At 41.3% G+C, this 18,110-nt stretch overlaps 1 protein-coding gene across 5 annotated transcripts; it reads left to right on the top strand.

The window, feature by feature from the left end:
• The first annotated feature begins 1,095 nt into the window (after window positions 1–1,095).
• Window positions 1,096–15,452, top strand: cbx6b (chromobox homolog 6b). Of its 5 annotated transcripts, XM_044051263.1 has the most exons (9): window positions 1,096–1,275; window positions 2,332–2,421; window positions 3,207–3,344; window positions 3,635–3,734; window positions 5,623–6,397; window positions 10,467–10,749; window positions 11,030–11,271; window positions 12,463–12,642; window positions 13,363–15,452. In XM_044051263.1, the coding sequence occupies exons 5-9, from the start codon at window positions 5,690–5,692 to the stop codon at window positions 13,588–13,590; spliced, it is 1,641 nt and encodes a 546-aa protein (XP_043907198.1). In that variant the 5' UTR covers window positions 1,096–1,275; window positions 2,332–2,421; window positions 3,207–3,344; window positions 3,635–3,734; window positions 5,623–5,689; the 3' UTR covers window positions 13,591–15,452. The 5 variants fall into 5 exon arrangements, with proteins under 5 accessions (XP_043907198.1, XP_043907196.1, XP_043907199.1 ...); XM_044051261.1 differs by having other exon boundaries at window positions 3,207–3,734; XM_044051262.1 differs by lacking the exon at window positions 1,096–1,275 and adding an exon at window positions 1,297–1,420 and having other exon boundaries at window positions 3,207–3,734.
• The last annotated feature ends 2,658 nt before the right edge of the window (window positions 15,453–18,110 follow it).

Raw genomic sequence — 18,110 nt, 5'->3', positions numbered from 1 at the left:
CGTGAATATGCATATACATAGACAGTATATACAGTGTAATATACGATGCAACTCAAACAAATAAAAAAAATTTAAGTACCGAAACAGGAAACTGGCATCTCCTTGTGAAAAGCAAGACTCTCAGCAGATGCTGCACTGACTTTGGACGCCATGAACCAACAGCAGCAGATAACATAGATAACATGACCACCCAAATCATCACATCATCTGTGCTGATGTCACACTGACCTTAAGTAAAATCTCCACTTTTTCTCCAGACTTTGAAACCTTGATTTTTCAAATGAAACACAAAATGTCCTTTCATTTTAAAAGAAGACATTGGACCACGGGGTAATGGTTCACTTCTATTTTCTCCGTGCATATAAACTTGTCCTATTAACGCGAACCTCCAGAAACGATTAATCGATTACTAAATGAATCGGCAACTATTTTGATAATCGATTAATTGTTTTGAAGCTTCTTTTAATGATTAAAACCAGATTTCCGATTGTTTAAGCTTCTTAAATTTGAATATTTTCTTAATTCCTTTGCTCTGGATAACAAAGAAATCATTAAAAGTTAATCATTTTGGTTTGTGGACAAAACAAGACATTTGAGAACATCATCATTTCCAGGTTTGATGAACACCGATCAACATTTGTTAAGTTTTTCTGATATTTTATGGACCAATCGATTAATCAAAAAAATAATCGACTGATTAATCGATTATGAAAATAATCGTTAGTTGCAGCTCTGCTCTAAATTGTCCATATAGGTGTGAACGATCCCACCTATACCATCCCATGTCAGGATAAAAGCGTTATACAGTGAATAAATTCAGTTCACTGTTGAACCTTTCGGTCAGTTTGCACAGAACCTGAACAGAGCGCCCCCTATATCACTACATATTCCTGGAAAAAATTAAAATCCTTGAATCGGTGAACACTTCTCTGGTTCAGCAGTGAATTATGCAGCATGTACACATCTTGAATAGTAATTCAAAATACTTAAATCATTAAAAAAAACTTGAAAAAAGTTTTCTTTTAATTAATCATTCATTAATTATTTCTAAATATTGTTATGTGTACAGTATAATATAATACTAATATATTCAAATGTAACATTTCATGTTTTTTAGTAGATGTTCTCAGGTGCACGTGCAGCCCACACCTGCGGCCTATTAATGGGTGATTAACACACGGAGTCACATGACACGGTTCTCGTCTTGAACCAGGAAGTGATCGCAGAGAGAGCAGCACGCCTTGTTGCGCTAAACTCTCTCCCTCTCTCATAAAGGTATGTCCGTACAGTCGCGAACTAAACGGGATTTTTTTAATGGATTTTATTCTGTGGTGATAGAAAACCGTCACCTCCGTGTTTCAAGGTCCAAATACAACAGAACCCGTGCGCTGTAGAATAACTGGTGACGCGTGTTTTGCAGGTAACTTTAAGACGAGTTGCTCTTTGTTAGCATGTGTGTTATCAACGTGAGATAACAACTGTGGTTCAAAAACTATCTGACGTCCTCATATCAAAGGTTTTTACCGGATGACTCAGGCTGGTTTGTAAGGACATAAACATCCGGTTTTCAAAATAAAACACAGAGCACAGTGTCTCTGAGTTTAATTTTATTTTGAATTTGAACTGTAGATTAAAAATGTTTGATGTTCCAGTATGCTGGTAGTCATAGATGTCCTGGCCATTCTTCTCTACAACATATGGAACTTTTAGTTTTTTTATTACATCTCAAAGTTGATCATTTTCCAATTAAAAGAAAATGCAAATATGGGGCTTTCATATCAATGTCTTTAAAACTGTACAGTAAAAATATCTCATACCCAGTAAGCTATTAGATATCAATGTGCTGAACACAACTTTTTTTATTCAATTCAGAACTTTTAGAGAACTCTCTCAAAAGTCCAGTTATTAGGTCTCTGAAACATAGTGGCAAGAATATTCATTATATTCAAACATGCAGTCAGACGCGGTGCTCTCTGTGTTTTATCTTGAAAATATTGATGTCCTTGCCAACCAGCCTGAGTCACTGGATCACAAGCTTTTTCCCGTAAAAGCCTTTGTAAGGAGGGCGTGTAACATTCAGCGTTAGTTAGTTTGACTGCAGTAGATAACATTTGTAATATTGTTTTGTTTTGTCGGTTGACCATAAACATGATAGTCGTATAAAATTAGCTTCATTTTGTTAATGAAGCTACATTCAATCCAGGTCCATCCTGTCAGCTGTTTGAGCCTTTACCTGCAATGTTGGCATTTTGATGTTTATTATAGGTCTCATTGTTTTCAATGTCTTCTTTCTATTAATCATACATTCTGTTTTCCTTTCACCCTCTACAGCTTCTGACTGTGTACACACTTGGGTCTGTTTCGTGTTTATGGATTGCTTACATTCCATGGAGGGACTGCACAGGATGACACTCAGTACTGGTGTGTATTTGACACTGCACTCACTGTATTTAGTCATGTATTCCACAGATATTGTGTATAGTGCCAGATACTGTTGAGGGCCTGTTAGTCTCCTGTCTTCCACAGACACCAGTGCACAGTGTGCCCTACTCTCTTAAGTGAAATGTGTTTTCCAGCCTCTTGATCAGATTATTTTCCTGCTAATATTCACCATGCCTCTGGTCTTTTAACTACAGGATTTTATGGTCTCATAATATTTGACTTATTGCTGCATAATCTATGCTTCCTGTTAAATGTTCCTGCTTCAGGGAGTCACAGCAGCGCGGATCGTGTAGCACAGTACTGATGAGGTTTTCAGGAGGATGTCAGGCCTGTGATGGTCATGCAACTTGTGCATCCAACATTTTAATCACTGGTTTTAATCAAGGTGGTGGCGGTGGTGGGGGGGTGATACTCTCTTAATATATTCTGAGGAGCATATTCTCATTTATTCATTACTCTTACCACTGTGGAGGTTATGATTTCAGTGCTGTATGCGTATGAAACTATTGAACCGTTTTCTATTAATTTGAGTGGAGGATTGTGGCGAGACCCTAACAAGAACTCATTAAAGTGGTTGAATATGGTACTTTTTTTTTTTTTGCAAAATAGAATGTTGACAGAATGATGTGCTCCTACTCTCTAGGTTTAAAACATTTTTGGCAATGCAGGTCTATATGCATGTAAGATTTGTATAAACTGTACCATCTACTCCAGCCTTAACATAAACATTGTGTTGCTTGTTCCTAATCTCTTAAAATTACCAGTTGGAGCAGACTACAGGCTTCAAACTACTGACTGGACTGGTCGTTGTCATGGTAACACTTATAAACTTGGAGATAAACACGGCCAATTCCCAAAACAAGAGAAAAGAGAACCTCTGCATCCGTTACTCAGACAATCAGGTGGGAAAGTTCCTATACTATATTTGATAAAAACCACAGACCAGTGGATGCATTCATTCAGCGCTAAGCCAATGCAGTTCTCCTCCTGCCTGGCTTACACACACACACACACACACACACACACACACACATACAGCTGTGCACTGCACTGTATCGCAGCTCTGATTGATTGATTTATTATCAGACTGGACTTTTTTTTCTGTTCCTCTGATACTTTCGTAATGATGCACTGCTGGCAGCGAGCTGCGGCTGCTGTGAGAATACTGATGTGTTCCTTTTTGTTAATGCAGGATGGCCAATGTTTGGCCAAAGTCACATGACTGTATTTCATATGATGGATGCTGAGACACGAGCAGGGATGAATGAATGGATGGATGATAGACGGTTGGGGTGAGTCATGTACACTAGATGGCACCATTGTAACATGGTTACAATTGTAAATGGCTTCCTTGCATTTTTCTATGGCTTATTCCTTCTACCGACTCTAACTACGATATTAACCTTAAATCACTATTTAAGGAGTTGGCACAAACAACCACTTTCTTTAATAAGATGTATTCAGATCATTTAGTCATGTAAAAAAAGTAAGAATTCAATAAAAAATATATATATTTTTCAGTTTAAATGTAGCATTAAGAAGGGTGTCATTGAAAAATCATTACTGCCATGTCACCATATACGTTTTTAAACACAATTAGTGGGTAGTTTTTAACAAAACTTGACCATGTTTTGTATGCAAACTGTGTTGTACCAGATCCTGTATCACACTGCCCCCTAATGCTGAAAAAGGACTCAATACTTTCTGTGTATTGTAGTGGAATACAACATCACATTTTCAAGTGCACATTATGTTAAAAGGTACTCGAGTTAAAATGTTTTTTTCTTTTTGCACCATTTTGAATTATGGACGATAACAGCGCCGGTTTACACTTTCAACATCATGAAATAGTGCATTAAAATCACACACAGCATCAGTGATGAGCATGAGAGAAAAATGACTGGAATAAGAAGTGCTGCCTGTATTTACAGGCAAAACGCCACAAAGCAGCATTTGGTGTGAAAGCGTAATTCAAATATGTGTCGTTCAGCTGTCTCTGTTGTGTGCTTTGTTCAGGCTCTTGTCCCCAGCTCTGCAGCAACTCTTACTTTACTTCTCTGTGGTGCTCCAGTGAAGACTGAAAGAACGAGCTATTTTCTGCCACAGACATGCTGCATGTCTCGCACTTTCTCCTACACGCACCATAAATTAGTGCTAAGAGGGGTGTTTTGTTTTTTTGGGTTTTTTTTTGGCTTAAACCTCCCCGTGGTATGTGTGAACGCTCATCGTGCTCAGAATTAGTGAGATGAAATGATGCAGACACTCACAACACACTCGCTCATAAAGTTATTCTGCAATTACACGCGCTTGTGTGTGTGCATATGTATCACACTGACATTAACATTTTTCCCCAGCAAGCATGGTTTAATGAAACTCACTAATAGCACTGGGACTTTATCATGCAACACACACACACACACAGTAGGATCATCATTCTGTCACTGCTGCTGCTGCTGCTGCTGCTGCTGTGGAACTGTTCCATTAGCAGCCTGGAGGCTGACTTATGGCCATCCACACATCACATTACAGTCCACCTGTAATGTGCTGCTGAGCTAGGAAATATTCAATTGAAGGAGAGAACATCTCATATTTTTTTGGGGGGTGTAGCATGGCTTGTTTTGCAGTACAGGGGGAGTAATCCAACACAGATCCACAGGGAGAAAATCAAGATAATACTGTATTTAATGGGACTGCATGCAGAATATATTTTGGCACATGCTGCAACATTTAGATTTAAAATTGAGAGAGAGAAAAAATGCTAGTTTGACATAAGGAGGTGAAACATGGATATACAGTGAACTTAAGTGGAAAGTTTGCTCCATGATACAATTGAAAGAATAAATGTCCTAAAAGACTGCATGGAGACATCTCTCGCTCTCTCTCGCTCTCTCTCTCTCTCTCCCTTTGCCTGAAAAACGTAGACATGCGCGCTGACTGGGGGGAGGAGGGGGTGACACCAACTGTCTGCCTCTCGTGTTTTTGCGTTGACTCCGTGATCTTTCAAATATGTTGCGGAACTCTCCCTTTATAAGCTTCTGTTTTTGTGGAAAAGGGCAAAAGTGAGAGGGGATTCTCTTCATTGACATGGGGCAACAGGAATAATATTTGATACTTTTTGTTTTTGTTTTTGTTCGCCCTTTTTGAAGCTTCATAGTTTTCATCTGTTTTCATACTTATTAGATTTTTCGAATAACCGATCGCCCCCGCCGCCAACCTGAAGTTCATTGTTATTATCCTGGCCGCCGGAATGGTGGCCTTCATCGGAGCCGTTATCTGCATCATCGCGGCGGTCCACACCGGGTCCTCCAGGGCTGCCGCAGCACAACAACAACCCGCAACCGACAACCACTCGCTGTACCCGGACGTGGTGGCGCAGACCCCCGCTTCCGGAGGCTCCGTGGCCAGGGCCGGATCTCTGGGAGCTCTCCATGGTTCTGAAACCCCCGATTCAGCGGCATCGGCGTTCAACCTCGGGCTCGGCGGGTTGGATGGAGTCACCGGACTCACCGGGCACGACCCGACGGTCAGCAGACTCATCTGCACTCCGATTCCCGCCGGGGAGTGCAACCCGAGAAACTTTAAGCAACAAGCGGACGACCCGTCGCTGTACGCGGGCGAGGACTGGGGTTATCTCCGCACCACCGCGGATGATCTCCGGCAGACCGTGCTGCAGCAAAGAAAACAAATACTGACCGACCAGCGCACCATCGGAGAGCTGACGGGGAAACTGTCCGAGTGTGAGAAGGTGCTGGACGGCAAGAATAGGGGAGCGGACAGTCGCGGTGCGGGACTGCGGGCTGCTCATGGCACCGCGGAGGAGACTCGCCTGGAGCGCGTCATGGTGCGGGACAGCCCGGCGTCTGCGCCCGACAGCGGCCACCTGCTCACCGCCCGAGCTGTGGATGAACTGGAGCAGGCGATCACTCAGCTCAAAGACCGCATAGAGAAACTGGAGGTGGGTACAGTCGGTGTGGAGAAAATCACCCCAGCACACAAATCACCCTCTGCACCCAACTACTACACTACATGACAAAGACCTAAATAATCCCTATAATGGGAGTTTTGAAATGTCTCATCCTCCAGAAAGTTTGCTTGTGAAGTCATCATCATAGTTTTATTTAGCTTTATTTGTCCCTGTCAGGATTTCTGCCAAAGCCTGAGTGCTTTATCAACGCATGTTTTTCAATTTTGCATGAGAACAAGTGAGTCACCTAAAAGGCTTATTTATGTGTGTAATGCATGACATGAGCAATCAGGTGTTGTGTTAACATCAAGAGACGCTATGCATGAAATTAATTACAAAATAGCATTGATATGTACAGAGGCAGAGAATATTTAACAATTTTCTAACATGTCACCTGTTACCACCATTTTTATAATTCATGATTACTTTTGCAAGGTCGCATAAGATGAGAGATTTACAAACAATTAAGAAACGGATGAATAGTAATGCAGGTGGGGGAGGAGGAAGAGATGGTGCAGCAGCAGTGGAGGAGGAGGAGAGTGTAGCAGAGAAACATGAATCCTGCTCTCATCTGAGCAGTCGTGGATGATGTATAACCTCATTTTTGGCCAAAGAAACCCCATACATAATTCATCAGGTGCCTATATTTGTGGGAAGCACAGACTAGATGTGCCTCTGCTGGACAGAGAACTCCTCACTCTTAGAGTTTATGTAGGACGTGTGTTCCAACGCGGGTCATTTTCTTTGAGGATAATGCACCTCTTTGTTCCGTGTTGCCACTGTCGGATGACGAGCTCCATAATGGACTCCTCTGCTCACGGTTTTCTGTCACAGAATGAGGTGAATGGATTTCACGGACCTCAGTGTGACATCAAAGATTAAATTGGTGTGTGTGTGAGGTTTTTTTTTTTCCCCCCCTCTCTCACCCTCCACTCTGTCTCCTCTACCATTCAAGGCATGTTTCTCTGTACGTGAGATATTTGGCCTACTTTAGTATAGCACACGGTGGTGTTTGCATCAGCTCCTGTGTGTGTGTGTGCTCGTGAATTTACAAGAAGAGTGCTCGTGGGAATACTATAGTCGGGTCAAATAACCACAGGTTTGCTGATCGTGCACATACAGTACATACACTCCGCCACTCGCTATATAGATGTCCACATAGTCTTCTGTTACCAGAGGACCTTTACTCACCAACAGGAAAGTGACATTTCACTTTCCTGAATCCAATCCGTGCCTTTTCCTTGTTTCACAGCAGAAAGCCTGTGTTAGACGTGTGATGACATCAAAGTGATATGAATATATCATCAGTGGGTTTCCATTTTGTAGCATTATTATTCAGTATTTGGTAAATGGTCTCTATGTCAACCGTTTTTGGTGTTTATTTGGAAGCGGCATACATTTGTATTAACTTCTCTGGGGATGTACTGTAGGTTGTGGCCCAAGGAAGAATTGATCAGATTTTGGTGGTGATCCAAATACTGACTCACTCACTCATCGACTACCATTTTATCCTCCCCATGAGAGTCGTGGTGGGGGCACTGGTGCCAATCCCAGATGAGATGAGGCAGAGTACAGCCTTCACAGGTCCCCAGTGGGTGATCCACATACAATCCCCCCTAAATGCTGACGCCAAATATGTGCTTTCTTTATAGTATTGTCCTTTTTTTGTTGTCTTGAAGACCACACAAAGCACTCTACACTACAGTTTGCCATTCACACAAAGCTTCTTCATGCTGCACATTGTTCTATTCCACACAGTCCACAAGCTGCAGGCACAGACAAATTGAAGCACACGTGTGTAAACTTGACTGCAGCACTTTTCGTGGTCATACATTATCTAAAATTCTGGGCTGCTTAATTACTGTGGGACTTATTTTATTTATTTATTTATCTTACTGTGTTACTCCTAAGAATATACTCTTAGCATAAAATGCATATTTGATGGCTTGAGATGTAAGGAAGATGATATACTTCATGGTTCCCAGAGGATGAATCCACATTATGCTGATATTTTCTTTTCTCTTTAAGCACCACAATGTCTACCTTTTTATCAACCTCAACAACTGATGACCACCCAAAGTGAACCCATGATTTGTAATCGAACGGCAATTATATCACATAAATTATCCCAGAAAAAGTTAAAAAATGTAACTTTTATGCTGGCACGCTGCATTTGAGGATTTGTATGCAATACAAGGCACTCTTTTTTTTTTTTCCTTTTTTTTACTTCCAAATTGATGTAACTGCAAATGTGAAAAGCTGCTGCTGCCGAGTCTAAACCCTGGCACCGTTACAGAACAAGCAGATTTATCTCAGTTAATCAGCCACTATGCCACAAACCTACATTAATCCTTTGATTAGCGTGCACAATTTAAGCAGAACTATTACAGCGTATGCTGAGCATTTGAGATTTCTTGTGCCAGTTTAGCAGTTTAAAGAGGAACAAGTCTGTGGGAAACCCATTTGAGACGGATGAACCGAGATTTATTTTCCATTATGTAGGACCTCTTTTGAATTATGATTCCAGTATGTCACTTTCTATTGGAACACATATTCTATGTTTTGTCTAATAACCATACCATAGATACCAGAAATGTCATCTGCACAATACCAGTATCGGCCAAAATTGGCTTTAAAATTTATGATCAGATATCGAACAACATGCAGAGATCCCCCTATTTGATGAAGGACTAAAACAGTAGACTGAATAGACTGCTAACTCCTTGACTTTTGATGCTTAGTCCATTTTTTCTTTCTTTATTTTGCACAATTAAGAATATTTATATCTACATCTGCTGTATCGGTCATTGACCCCAGTAATATATAGATATTTTTCACGATATCTGATATGCCAATATATCGGCATATCAGATATCGTCAAAAAGTCCAATATCGTCCATCCCTAATTGGTAGCTATACTAAACCGCTTAGTATTCTTGGTAATCTGTGTTTCCCTCATTTCTAACCCCTGTTTTTTTTCCTTCTTTCTTTTTCCAGTGATGCATTATGCAGTGGTGCGGAGCAATTTGCTGTCAGCTGAAATAATTCATTCTCTTGGCGTTATTTCTGACTTTGACTTATTTGTACGTGTTACACTTAATGAAAAAATATCCCCGTAGACGTGACTCGGTTTAATGAAAATGTGCTCCGAGTCAAAACTTACTGTATTTAACAGTAGCTCTTTTTTTCAGCCCTCTTCAGAAAACTTTACAGAATTAATATGTGAATCGGCAGAGCTCCTTTCTGATTTACAGAGCTTTTAAGTGAGTTCTGGCCTGATTATTATTATCGATTATCTGTCCAGAGCTCCAACTTAACTGTTTTGATTCATTCACTACACACACAGCATAGTTTTCTGCCACAGAAGCAGGAAAGTGCTGTAAAAACAACCCACTTGGCCATGGGCAGGTTTAATTATGTAATTATTGCAGGTTACCGGTACCAGTACCGGTCACGCCACACAGTTTTGTTTGAAGTCACGTGTGTTAAGAATGGCGAACTCGTTAAATCTAATCCAGAATACCATCTAACTTTGTCTGTTTGACTGAAAGCAAGGCGAAACTAACTAGCCCAACTTTGACCAAACAAGTTCGCTAATTGATATCCCAGCTAACAATTTCTGCTTCTGGGAATGTTCCCTGAATGTTTGCCCTCAGATTTTCCTAAAATACTCCCGAATTTAGCTTTTGGTTGCACTAGGGTTAGAAAACACCATATCTAATTTGTGTCGTCCATACATAACAAAACAAAAGGATTATGTCTTAGAGCAAGCAATTTTACAGTAGCCAAGACACAGTCTGACACTTAACTCCCCATAAATCCACAAATTGTCAGTTCATTCCTTGAATGTTGAATTGCATAGTGAAAACTAATTAAATTAGCCCCCAGATGTAGCCCCAGGCTTTACAGTATGTAATATTTCAGAGAAATTACAAGTGGACTCGAGAACTTCCTCAGGTTATTCTAACAGCCAACGCATAATCACAGTGAAGTGTATTGCCAGTGTTTTCCTCACACTCTCCTGAACCCGCTCTTCTCTGCTGTCGTCCCTCCTCTGCAGTCAGACATCGGCCCATTTCCTCACAACCAGACGGACGGAAGCTCCCCGGCAGGGCCACTGGAAAGTGGGATTTCTGGTGGCCCAGAAAGGTTGGCTGACCGCGGACACAAAGCCGCTACTGACGATCCCTGGAGAATGGAAGACTTGGAGGGGGAGCTGGAGAGGAAAGTGGAGCTCCTCGAAAAGGAGAGGAAAGCCCTCAGGCTGGAAACTGAGAAACACAGACAGGAAATAGACCATGGCATCAGCAAACTACACCATCGCATCTCAGGACTGGAGGAAGGTAAGAAAAAAAAAATCAGGAAGGAATATGATCAGAAGAATCAAACAATTAGTCACTAATGATGAATACATAAAATGTACTTGCAAGGTTTCACTCTTGTTTATCTCGTCATCACATCAAGCTTTGTTACAATAAAGGAATAAAGAAATTGCTTAATAAAACAGATCAGTTTTTTATGACTAAAGTGCAGCTGAATGTTTGTATTGATCTCTCCTTGACTTGTCTATTACTTTCCACTTTTATATTTCAACATTCAAGCCTCTTCTCTCCTCCTCTGCAGGCAGTCCTGGCCATTCCTTCCCAGAAGGCTACAGACTGTCCTTCCCAACGCGGACGAACTACATGTACGCCGTGGTGAAACACTCGCTCCCAAAGCTGCGGGCCTTCACCCTCTGCCTGTGGCTGCGGCCCACAGAGGGCGGCATCGGGACGCCGCTGTCTTACGCCGTTCCCGAACAGCCAAATGAACTGGTGCTGCTGCAAGGCCTGCACACGCCCACCGAGATGCTCATCAATGACAAGGTGATGTAACTCGTGTGCGGTTGTAGCCGCAGAGTTGAAATGCAACGTCGAGAAACCAGGCATGTGTTCTGTGTTTGTCTTGTATGGTGTACGTGGGTTTTAATACAAATTAATTACAGATAAAATATCTACTAACTCAACACTAACCTTCCAGGCAACTTTATTTTAAATACAGTACGTAGAAAATCATGTGCAAGTGGGATAGATGTTGTTATATTCTGTCCATTGTACCGGGACCCTCATGTGGAGGATAGAGTGGTAGACAATGAATGAATTAATGAACATTTACTTTTAATGTAATACTGACATAAATATAATATACTGTATATGTACATTTTTGTGCAATGTTTGTCAGTAAAAGGTAAGTAAAAATACTAGTTTGGTCATAAATATAACACGAAGCTGTGAAAGTAAATCTATGATGCACTAATATTTTTTTTGTAAATGTGTAAATTTTGTCAATATTCAGAATAGTATTAAAAAAAACATTCCAAGTTCTTATAAGACCCAATGAATGCCCACCTGTGCAATATGGGGTTATATTGTTAGACGGATATATTTTATAGATTTTTTTAGGTTTTTAATATCTAGTTGAGAATAAAACACGTCCTGTATTGGCAAACAAATCTAATGAAACAGCTGATTTAGCTGTCAATCAAAGTAGCCTTAATCCTGTGCGATTGCTGTAACTATTAAGTTTAAGTAGTTTTAAGGTCAAGTAGAGTAGAGGTGGCCAAGCTGAAGATGCTGGAAAGGATTAGAAATGAGCATGTTTGAGGGACAGCTCAGGTTTGGAAATAAAGTCAAGAGAGGCATGGTGACACAGGGTGTTGAACGTTCATGGACGTTATGAAGGAGGACATTTGGTGTAACAGAAAAGGACATGAGAGCAAGATGGAGGCAGAAAAAAAGAAGTAAAGATTATATCGCTGTACAGCTGCACTGTGGAGTCTATCACACAATTTGCATTCTGTTTATTTCAGTTCAGAGCTTCAAGTGTCCCTTTTAAGGGGCTGTTGTTTTGATGTTGGCAGCACAAAAGCAATAAAAACCCACAATAAACAAGGACATATGACAACATAGACACCACACAAACACATTTGACTCAAAACAATCACCATCAAATCAATAATGTGTGAAAACTTTAAGCTTCCAGAATGCATATTACAATTATTACAATTCTTTTCCTAGGTTGCACAGTTACCTCTGAACCTGACGAGAGGCAGCTGGCAGCACATCTGTGTGAGCTGGAGCCAGAAGGGAGGAGCCTGGCAAGCCTATCAGGGGGGAAAGCTGAGGGGCGAGGGCCACGCACTGGCAGCTGGACACCACATCAGACCTGGGGGAGAGCTCCTGCTGGGACAGGAGCAGGTGAGTGCATGAAGGGAGTTGGAGCAGATAAGATTTTTAGTTATCACTTGCTGGTTTCCCACAAAAATAATTATTAATTATAATAATAAATACAGTATACAAAAACAAGAATGGCTCTGCACATAGGAAATTATTAACCAAGAGCAATAAGAATGCTTTCCAAGGAAGAACTGCTTCCATTTGGCTACAGTCCTCAGTCATAAGCTCAGTTTCCATGAAATATTAACGCCCATTTTTACCAGATTTTCATTAATATTGGGAGTTAGTTCATTGAGATTAGAAGAAGGTGGCGGCAAAGGTCTGTGTCACCCCAGAGTGATAACACGGACCAACTTCAGGGCGTAAATAAAGAGCGTCAACACGCGTCCATGTGTTGTTGCTGCTTATTGGAGTAATATTTGTATTAAGTTCCGTGTCCACATCAGCCGACCCAAACCGCATGTTGTCCACTGTCTCTGCCGTTTCCACTGTTGTCCCAGTACAGTGTAATGTGCAGGTTCCTTTCTCTGCCCTCTTTTAGTCAATGACACAGTTTCCACTGCTCCCTACCTTTTTATCTATACGGCAACTTTTCCACCTCCCCTCAAGGGTGTTTCCATCCAGGAAATGTGCATTAAAACAGGCTGAAGGAAACCCAGTCCGTCAACCCTAAAGCTAAGCTTGTGTGTGCATGGAAGTGTAAATGTATTTACTGTGTTTCTTACACCTCTTACTCTCTAGGATTCCCTGGGTGGAGGCTTTGACTCATCTCAGGCCTTGGTCGGAGAATTGTCTCAGGTGGGTCTCTGGGACCGGGTCCTGTCCTCTAGTCAGGTGGCCAGTTTGTCTCGCTGCGGCAGAGTAACCCAGGGCAATGTGGTCCCCTGGACTGAGAACGGAGTTAAGGTCTATGGAGCCACCAAGCACCCGGGCGAGCCGTGTAGTAAACACAGCAGGAGCTCTCAGTGACCGACAGTGGGAGGCTTTGAGGAGAGAGTAGGTTAAGAGAGGGGCGGAGATGAGGGGTACATTTAAATTCCGTCTCCCCATATTCATAGATCCGCTAATGGATGTTCACATTAACTCTATGTGGCATGAACTGAAGTCTGTACATAAATGAAAATGAATGGCATATATTTATATGATCGAGCTTTGCACTTATATTCTGTCATGGTGTTTTCGATGGAGAATTGTGCAATATAACAGGAGGCTAAAGACGGATGAAGCATTGACTTGGTGAAGTGAAAATGTTGAGGCGTCCACTCAATTAAATATGGATCTACCATCAGTTTAACTTTAAAAGAGTAAAAACAGATGATAAAACGTGTACAAAGCTACTTATTGTAAAAATTTGTTTGACTTGTTTTATCAAATCTGCACTAAAACCAACCAGTAAATCCAGAAGATCATCAGTTTGTGCCAAACAATTTCCTAGCTTGGACAAATTACCAGACAACCAGCAGAGACGTAAGGAAGTTTCTGGTCCATGAATCGTCGCAAAGTGCAGGACTCGTGTTTTCCCACTTGTGTTTTTGTAAATATTAACCAAACAAGATATAGCATGTTTACGTGTGAGCCGTAGATGTGCTTATGGATTGTTTTCAGCCTTTACACCAAGTTTCCCCTCAGCTGGCAGCGGTGGCATCATATATACTTATATACTTTACTTTAATTATACTATATATAATTAAAGTAACTTGAGAAATGGTCATTTAACAGTCCAAGTCTTGGAGTTAATGGTCTTTTCCAGCGGTTGAAGCCTGTGAGCTGTCGATGTCTTCCACAGCTAAGAGAGGTTGCATTAAGCCAGCAGAAATCCTCCGGTGTAGAAAGGTCAGACTGGAGTTAATTCGGGGCTGTGGCAGCTTAAGAGTTTGGGAGTCAAGGTAAGGTGATGAAAAAAGAGAGGGAATATAAAGTAGGACTAAAGGAGGACTGCAGTGAGGAGTAGATGATGAAAGAGGAGGAAAGAGCAGCGACTTGGGAAAAGACGGATGGATCAGGTACTCGTTCAGAGTGAGGCTACTTTGTTTTCACCTCTGCATGATGTGTTATTTTATGCGTAATATTTTGCCACTGCAAGGTTCTGCTCCCGAGTGTCACGAAAAGAGGAGAGCGCCTGTTGAATCCATGCTCGGGTTTGCTGTTTTACTGATTCCCAATGAAAGCCTGAGGGTCTCTTATGTTCTCTAGACAGGTTATTGGACTCATTTACAGCAAGGCGACTAATTCCTTTAGCAAAGCAGCTCCACGAACAGATTGATTGTGCATCCACACTTTGCTTATCAAGCTTGTGTCCCTTTTTTACAATATATAGATATATCTCATTCGATATTTAAAAGTAAACAAGAAAATGTTTGGCTTGCAACCCTGTCTCTAAATTCCTTAGTGAATTAAACATTTTTTTTAGAGGTTTGACAAAAACATTTGAAAACTCTAATGCAGGAAATGTATTCTATATTATGTGCTAAATCCAATCAAAATCCTCCTGTTGTGCTTCGATGCCTCACAGTCTGCGGTGTTATGGTCAATAATATGCCTGGTGTCTGCTGAGCTCGTACCAGAGGTTTTTGATGGTGGCGTAGCATTTTTATGTTTATGGTTACTGAAACGGTAAAAACGATGCTTTCAACACTATCTGTCTTTTCTTACATGATTGTTCTTTCTTTTTTACTGTATGCACTGTATGCTCTGTCTATTTTCAATCCTATTGTTTGTATACCTATACTGTATGTCCCTTTCTTGTATGGTGTTCTATTGTTCTGAATATGTGTTGTGTAAAAAAAACAAACCCTCATATCTTTATTAAAGTCCTAATTTTTAGATGTAAATACAGTGGTTCTTTTTGTTCTTTTATTGCTTTAGAGAGAAAAAACAACACCAAATCAAACTAGCAGCCTCTGGCAGAAGCTCTTTTATAACACACAAATGCATGGTAATGTTTGTGATTGAAGTTCAGCAGTGATAAAAGCTGCTGTTAAACCACACACACACACAGTAAGAGTGCCTTCACACTTGACATGAATAAAAAAAATTGTCCCTTTTTCCAGCGACAGAAACAAAGCATCTTTTATTGTTGCTTGAGTCCTCTGATCTTTCTTTGTCTGAGCAAATTAAAGGAGAGACTTCACGGGGAGGGAAACCTGGAAACTCCTCCAGTACGAGTAAAGCTGGTGACACGCGACACAACTTTCCCAGTCTGTACTGATTCTTGAAAGGACTTGGAGTTCACACTAACCAACCACTGAAAGACGACGGAGGATCTGGACCATCTGCGCCTGATGAGGACATCAGACGACATGTTTTGTCAAACCAAGAAGCAAACTCTCGTGAGATGCTCTACGAGAGCGACCGTGCGAAGGGTAGATGAACGTGGAGGACAAACTCGCTGTGGCTCTTTGCGCATCGATCTGCTCTGAGAAATCAAAGAAGAAAAGACGGGTATGGATGAAGTCATGGAAGAGTCGACGATGGCATCGTTGTTTAGATATTCCCGCTACTTCCTGTCGTCTTCCGACACAATGTGCGGTGTCCCACGTGCTCTTTTTCATTGGCTGTTGGCAGCACATGTTTGCAGTTGGGTCAGTAATCAGTACAAACTACCTGATTACGTTCAAAAAAATGAGATTTGTGTTCTTTTACTCTCACACACGAACAGATTTCTGTTGTAGTGTGTCCTCTGCTTTAGTCTGGTATGCTAATGCCCAGAGTTGGCTCTGTTGGCTCCCTCTGCAGCTGATTTGAGAATAACTTGGACAAGACGCTGAAAACTTGTTCTAACAGGTGGTTATGGTTGAGTTCCAAGTGCCAAGAAAAACTCGTTCTTTTGTTTTCATTGCCAGTAAGAATATTAATACCACTTTCAACTCACAAACTGAATGTGAAGCTTGAGCCAGCGGTATTAAACTGTGTCTGTATTTGTACGAGACTGGGGTGTTATCTCACACACACCCCCCTTTTTTCTTTTTTTGTTGTTAACTGTAATTTTCACGCTGCCTTCCTTTTCTCGCCTCTGAGTCATCCTCCCATTCTCACCCTCCTCAACTTCTCACTTCTCCTCCTCCTCCACCTACGTCTTTGACTGTCACCTACGGTCCCATGTCTCCACTATTCTTGGCTCGCAGCGAGAAACAAAGGGGACACGTCATCTTAACAGATTATGTTTCAGTGCAGTGGGGGATTTAAAAACAAACCCATTTACCAATGCTTCTCCACCTGGAGACATAAGTCATCAGTAGAGTTTCTCTTGGGTCCTTGTGCATGTTGGGATATAAGCCATCGAGTGACGAATGGAGAGAGAGGCTCCAAAAAAGAACGGAACAATACAGCAATGTTTTTTTTTTTGTTTTCTTTTTAAATCTCTAATTGGCGTGAGTCAATCTGTTCAACTAGTCCTGTGGATAAGACACAACTGAGTGCTTGTTCACGCGATCGTGGCTGTGCAGCATCTGGCTCCTTGAGTTATGTTCTTTTATTAGGTAAAAGGGTTCTCCAACACTTTTTGCTTTCGCTGCATGCCTCACACCTGCTACGAGGCACTAACTAAATCGTCGAGGTTCATTTCATTCTCGGTGCCGTCAGCGTCTCGCGGACGCTGCGATGTAGGAGTGGACATAAACTGAATGTGCTCTTGCATATCCGTGTATAATTTGCTGCTCTCTACATATTAATTCTCTTCAGCTGAAACAAAGGCCTCGGTGATTAGCATGACACCATTATGTTGTCGCAGCCTGCGGCATTGGGCGAGTGAATGAATGAATGAATGAATGAGAGCAATGAATATAGAGGCTGTCGCAGGGATTTAACCTTTGACCATCTTCTTCAGATAAAAACCTCCATGATCTCTATACGCCGACCACTGAGCGCTCAATGCTCCACAGACGGAGGATGATATTCCCCCGTTGGATTACCCATCCCTATCTAATCCATATACTGTTCCATCTAGGAATGGACAGACTGTAATCCTGTAATCCTTGCGATGGATGGACGTACAGATCAGGCGTCTTACAGTGACACGTGGTTTAAAAAAAAAAAGCGCTCATTAGTTTCATGTATTCTGTCACTGATTTTAAAGTATGGAGACTTCCTTCACAGTGAATCAGGGGTTAAAAGTGTTTGTTCTTATACATATATATAAATAAATGTATTTTTCAGACCATCAAACGCATATCAAGCCTAGAAGCAGCTTCTTGCTCTCACTGTCGGCTCCACAGGATGTCTGTTGATCAGAAAAGTGCTGCTCTGCAGAGACTTGACTTCAGAGAGGGGAACTATTCGCTCACAGCCCCCCAGTAAATATTGACTGAACTTTCCAATTAGAATTAAGTCATATATTTTCAGTTTGGGGTGTCTTTCATGCTCTTCCTGTTGCATCTATAAGTCTTACACATGCATGGCATTTACACACAGAATCAAAATTGTAAAGAAAAATAAGATCGGATAAGTTACGGGATCTTAAAATACTGCTCTTCTCAGTAATTATAAGGTAT

This window comes from Solea senegalensis, linkage group LG19, assembly GCF_019176455.1.
Source record: "Solea senegalensis isolate Sse05_10M linkage group LG19, IFAPA_SoseM_1, whole genome shotgun sequence".
Classification (NCBI taxonomy): Eukaryota; Metazoa; Chordata; class Actinopteri; order Pleuronectiformes; family Soleidae; genus Solea; species Solea senegalensis.
This window is presented reverse-complemented; position numbering and strand designations above follow the sequence as displayed.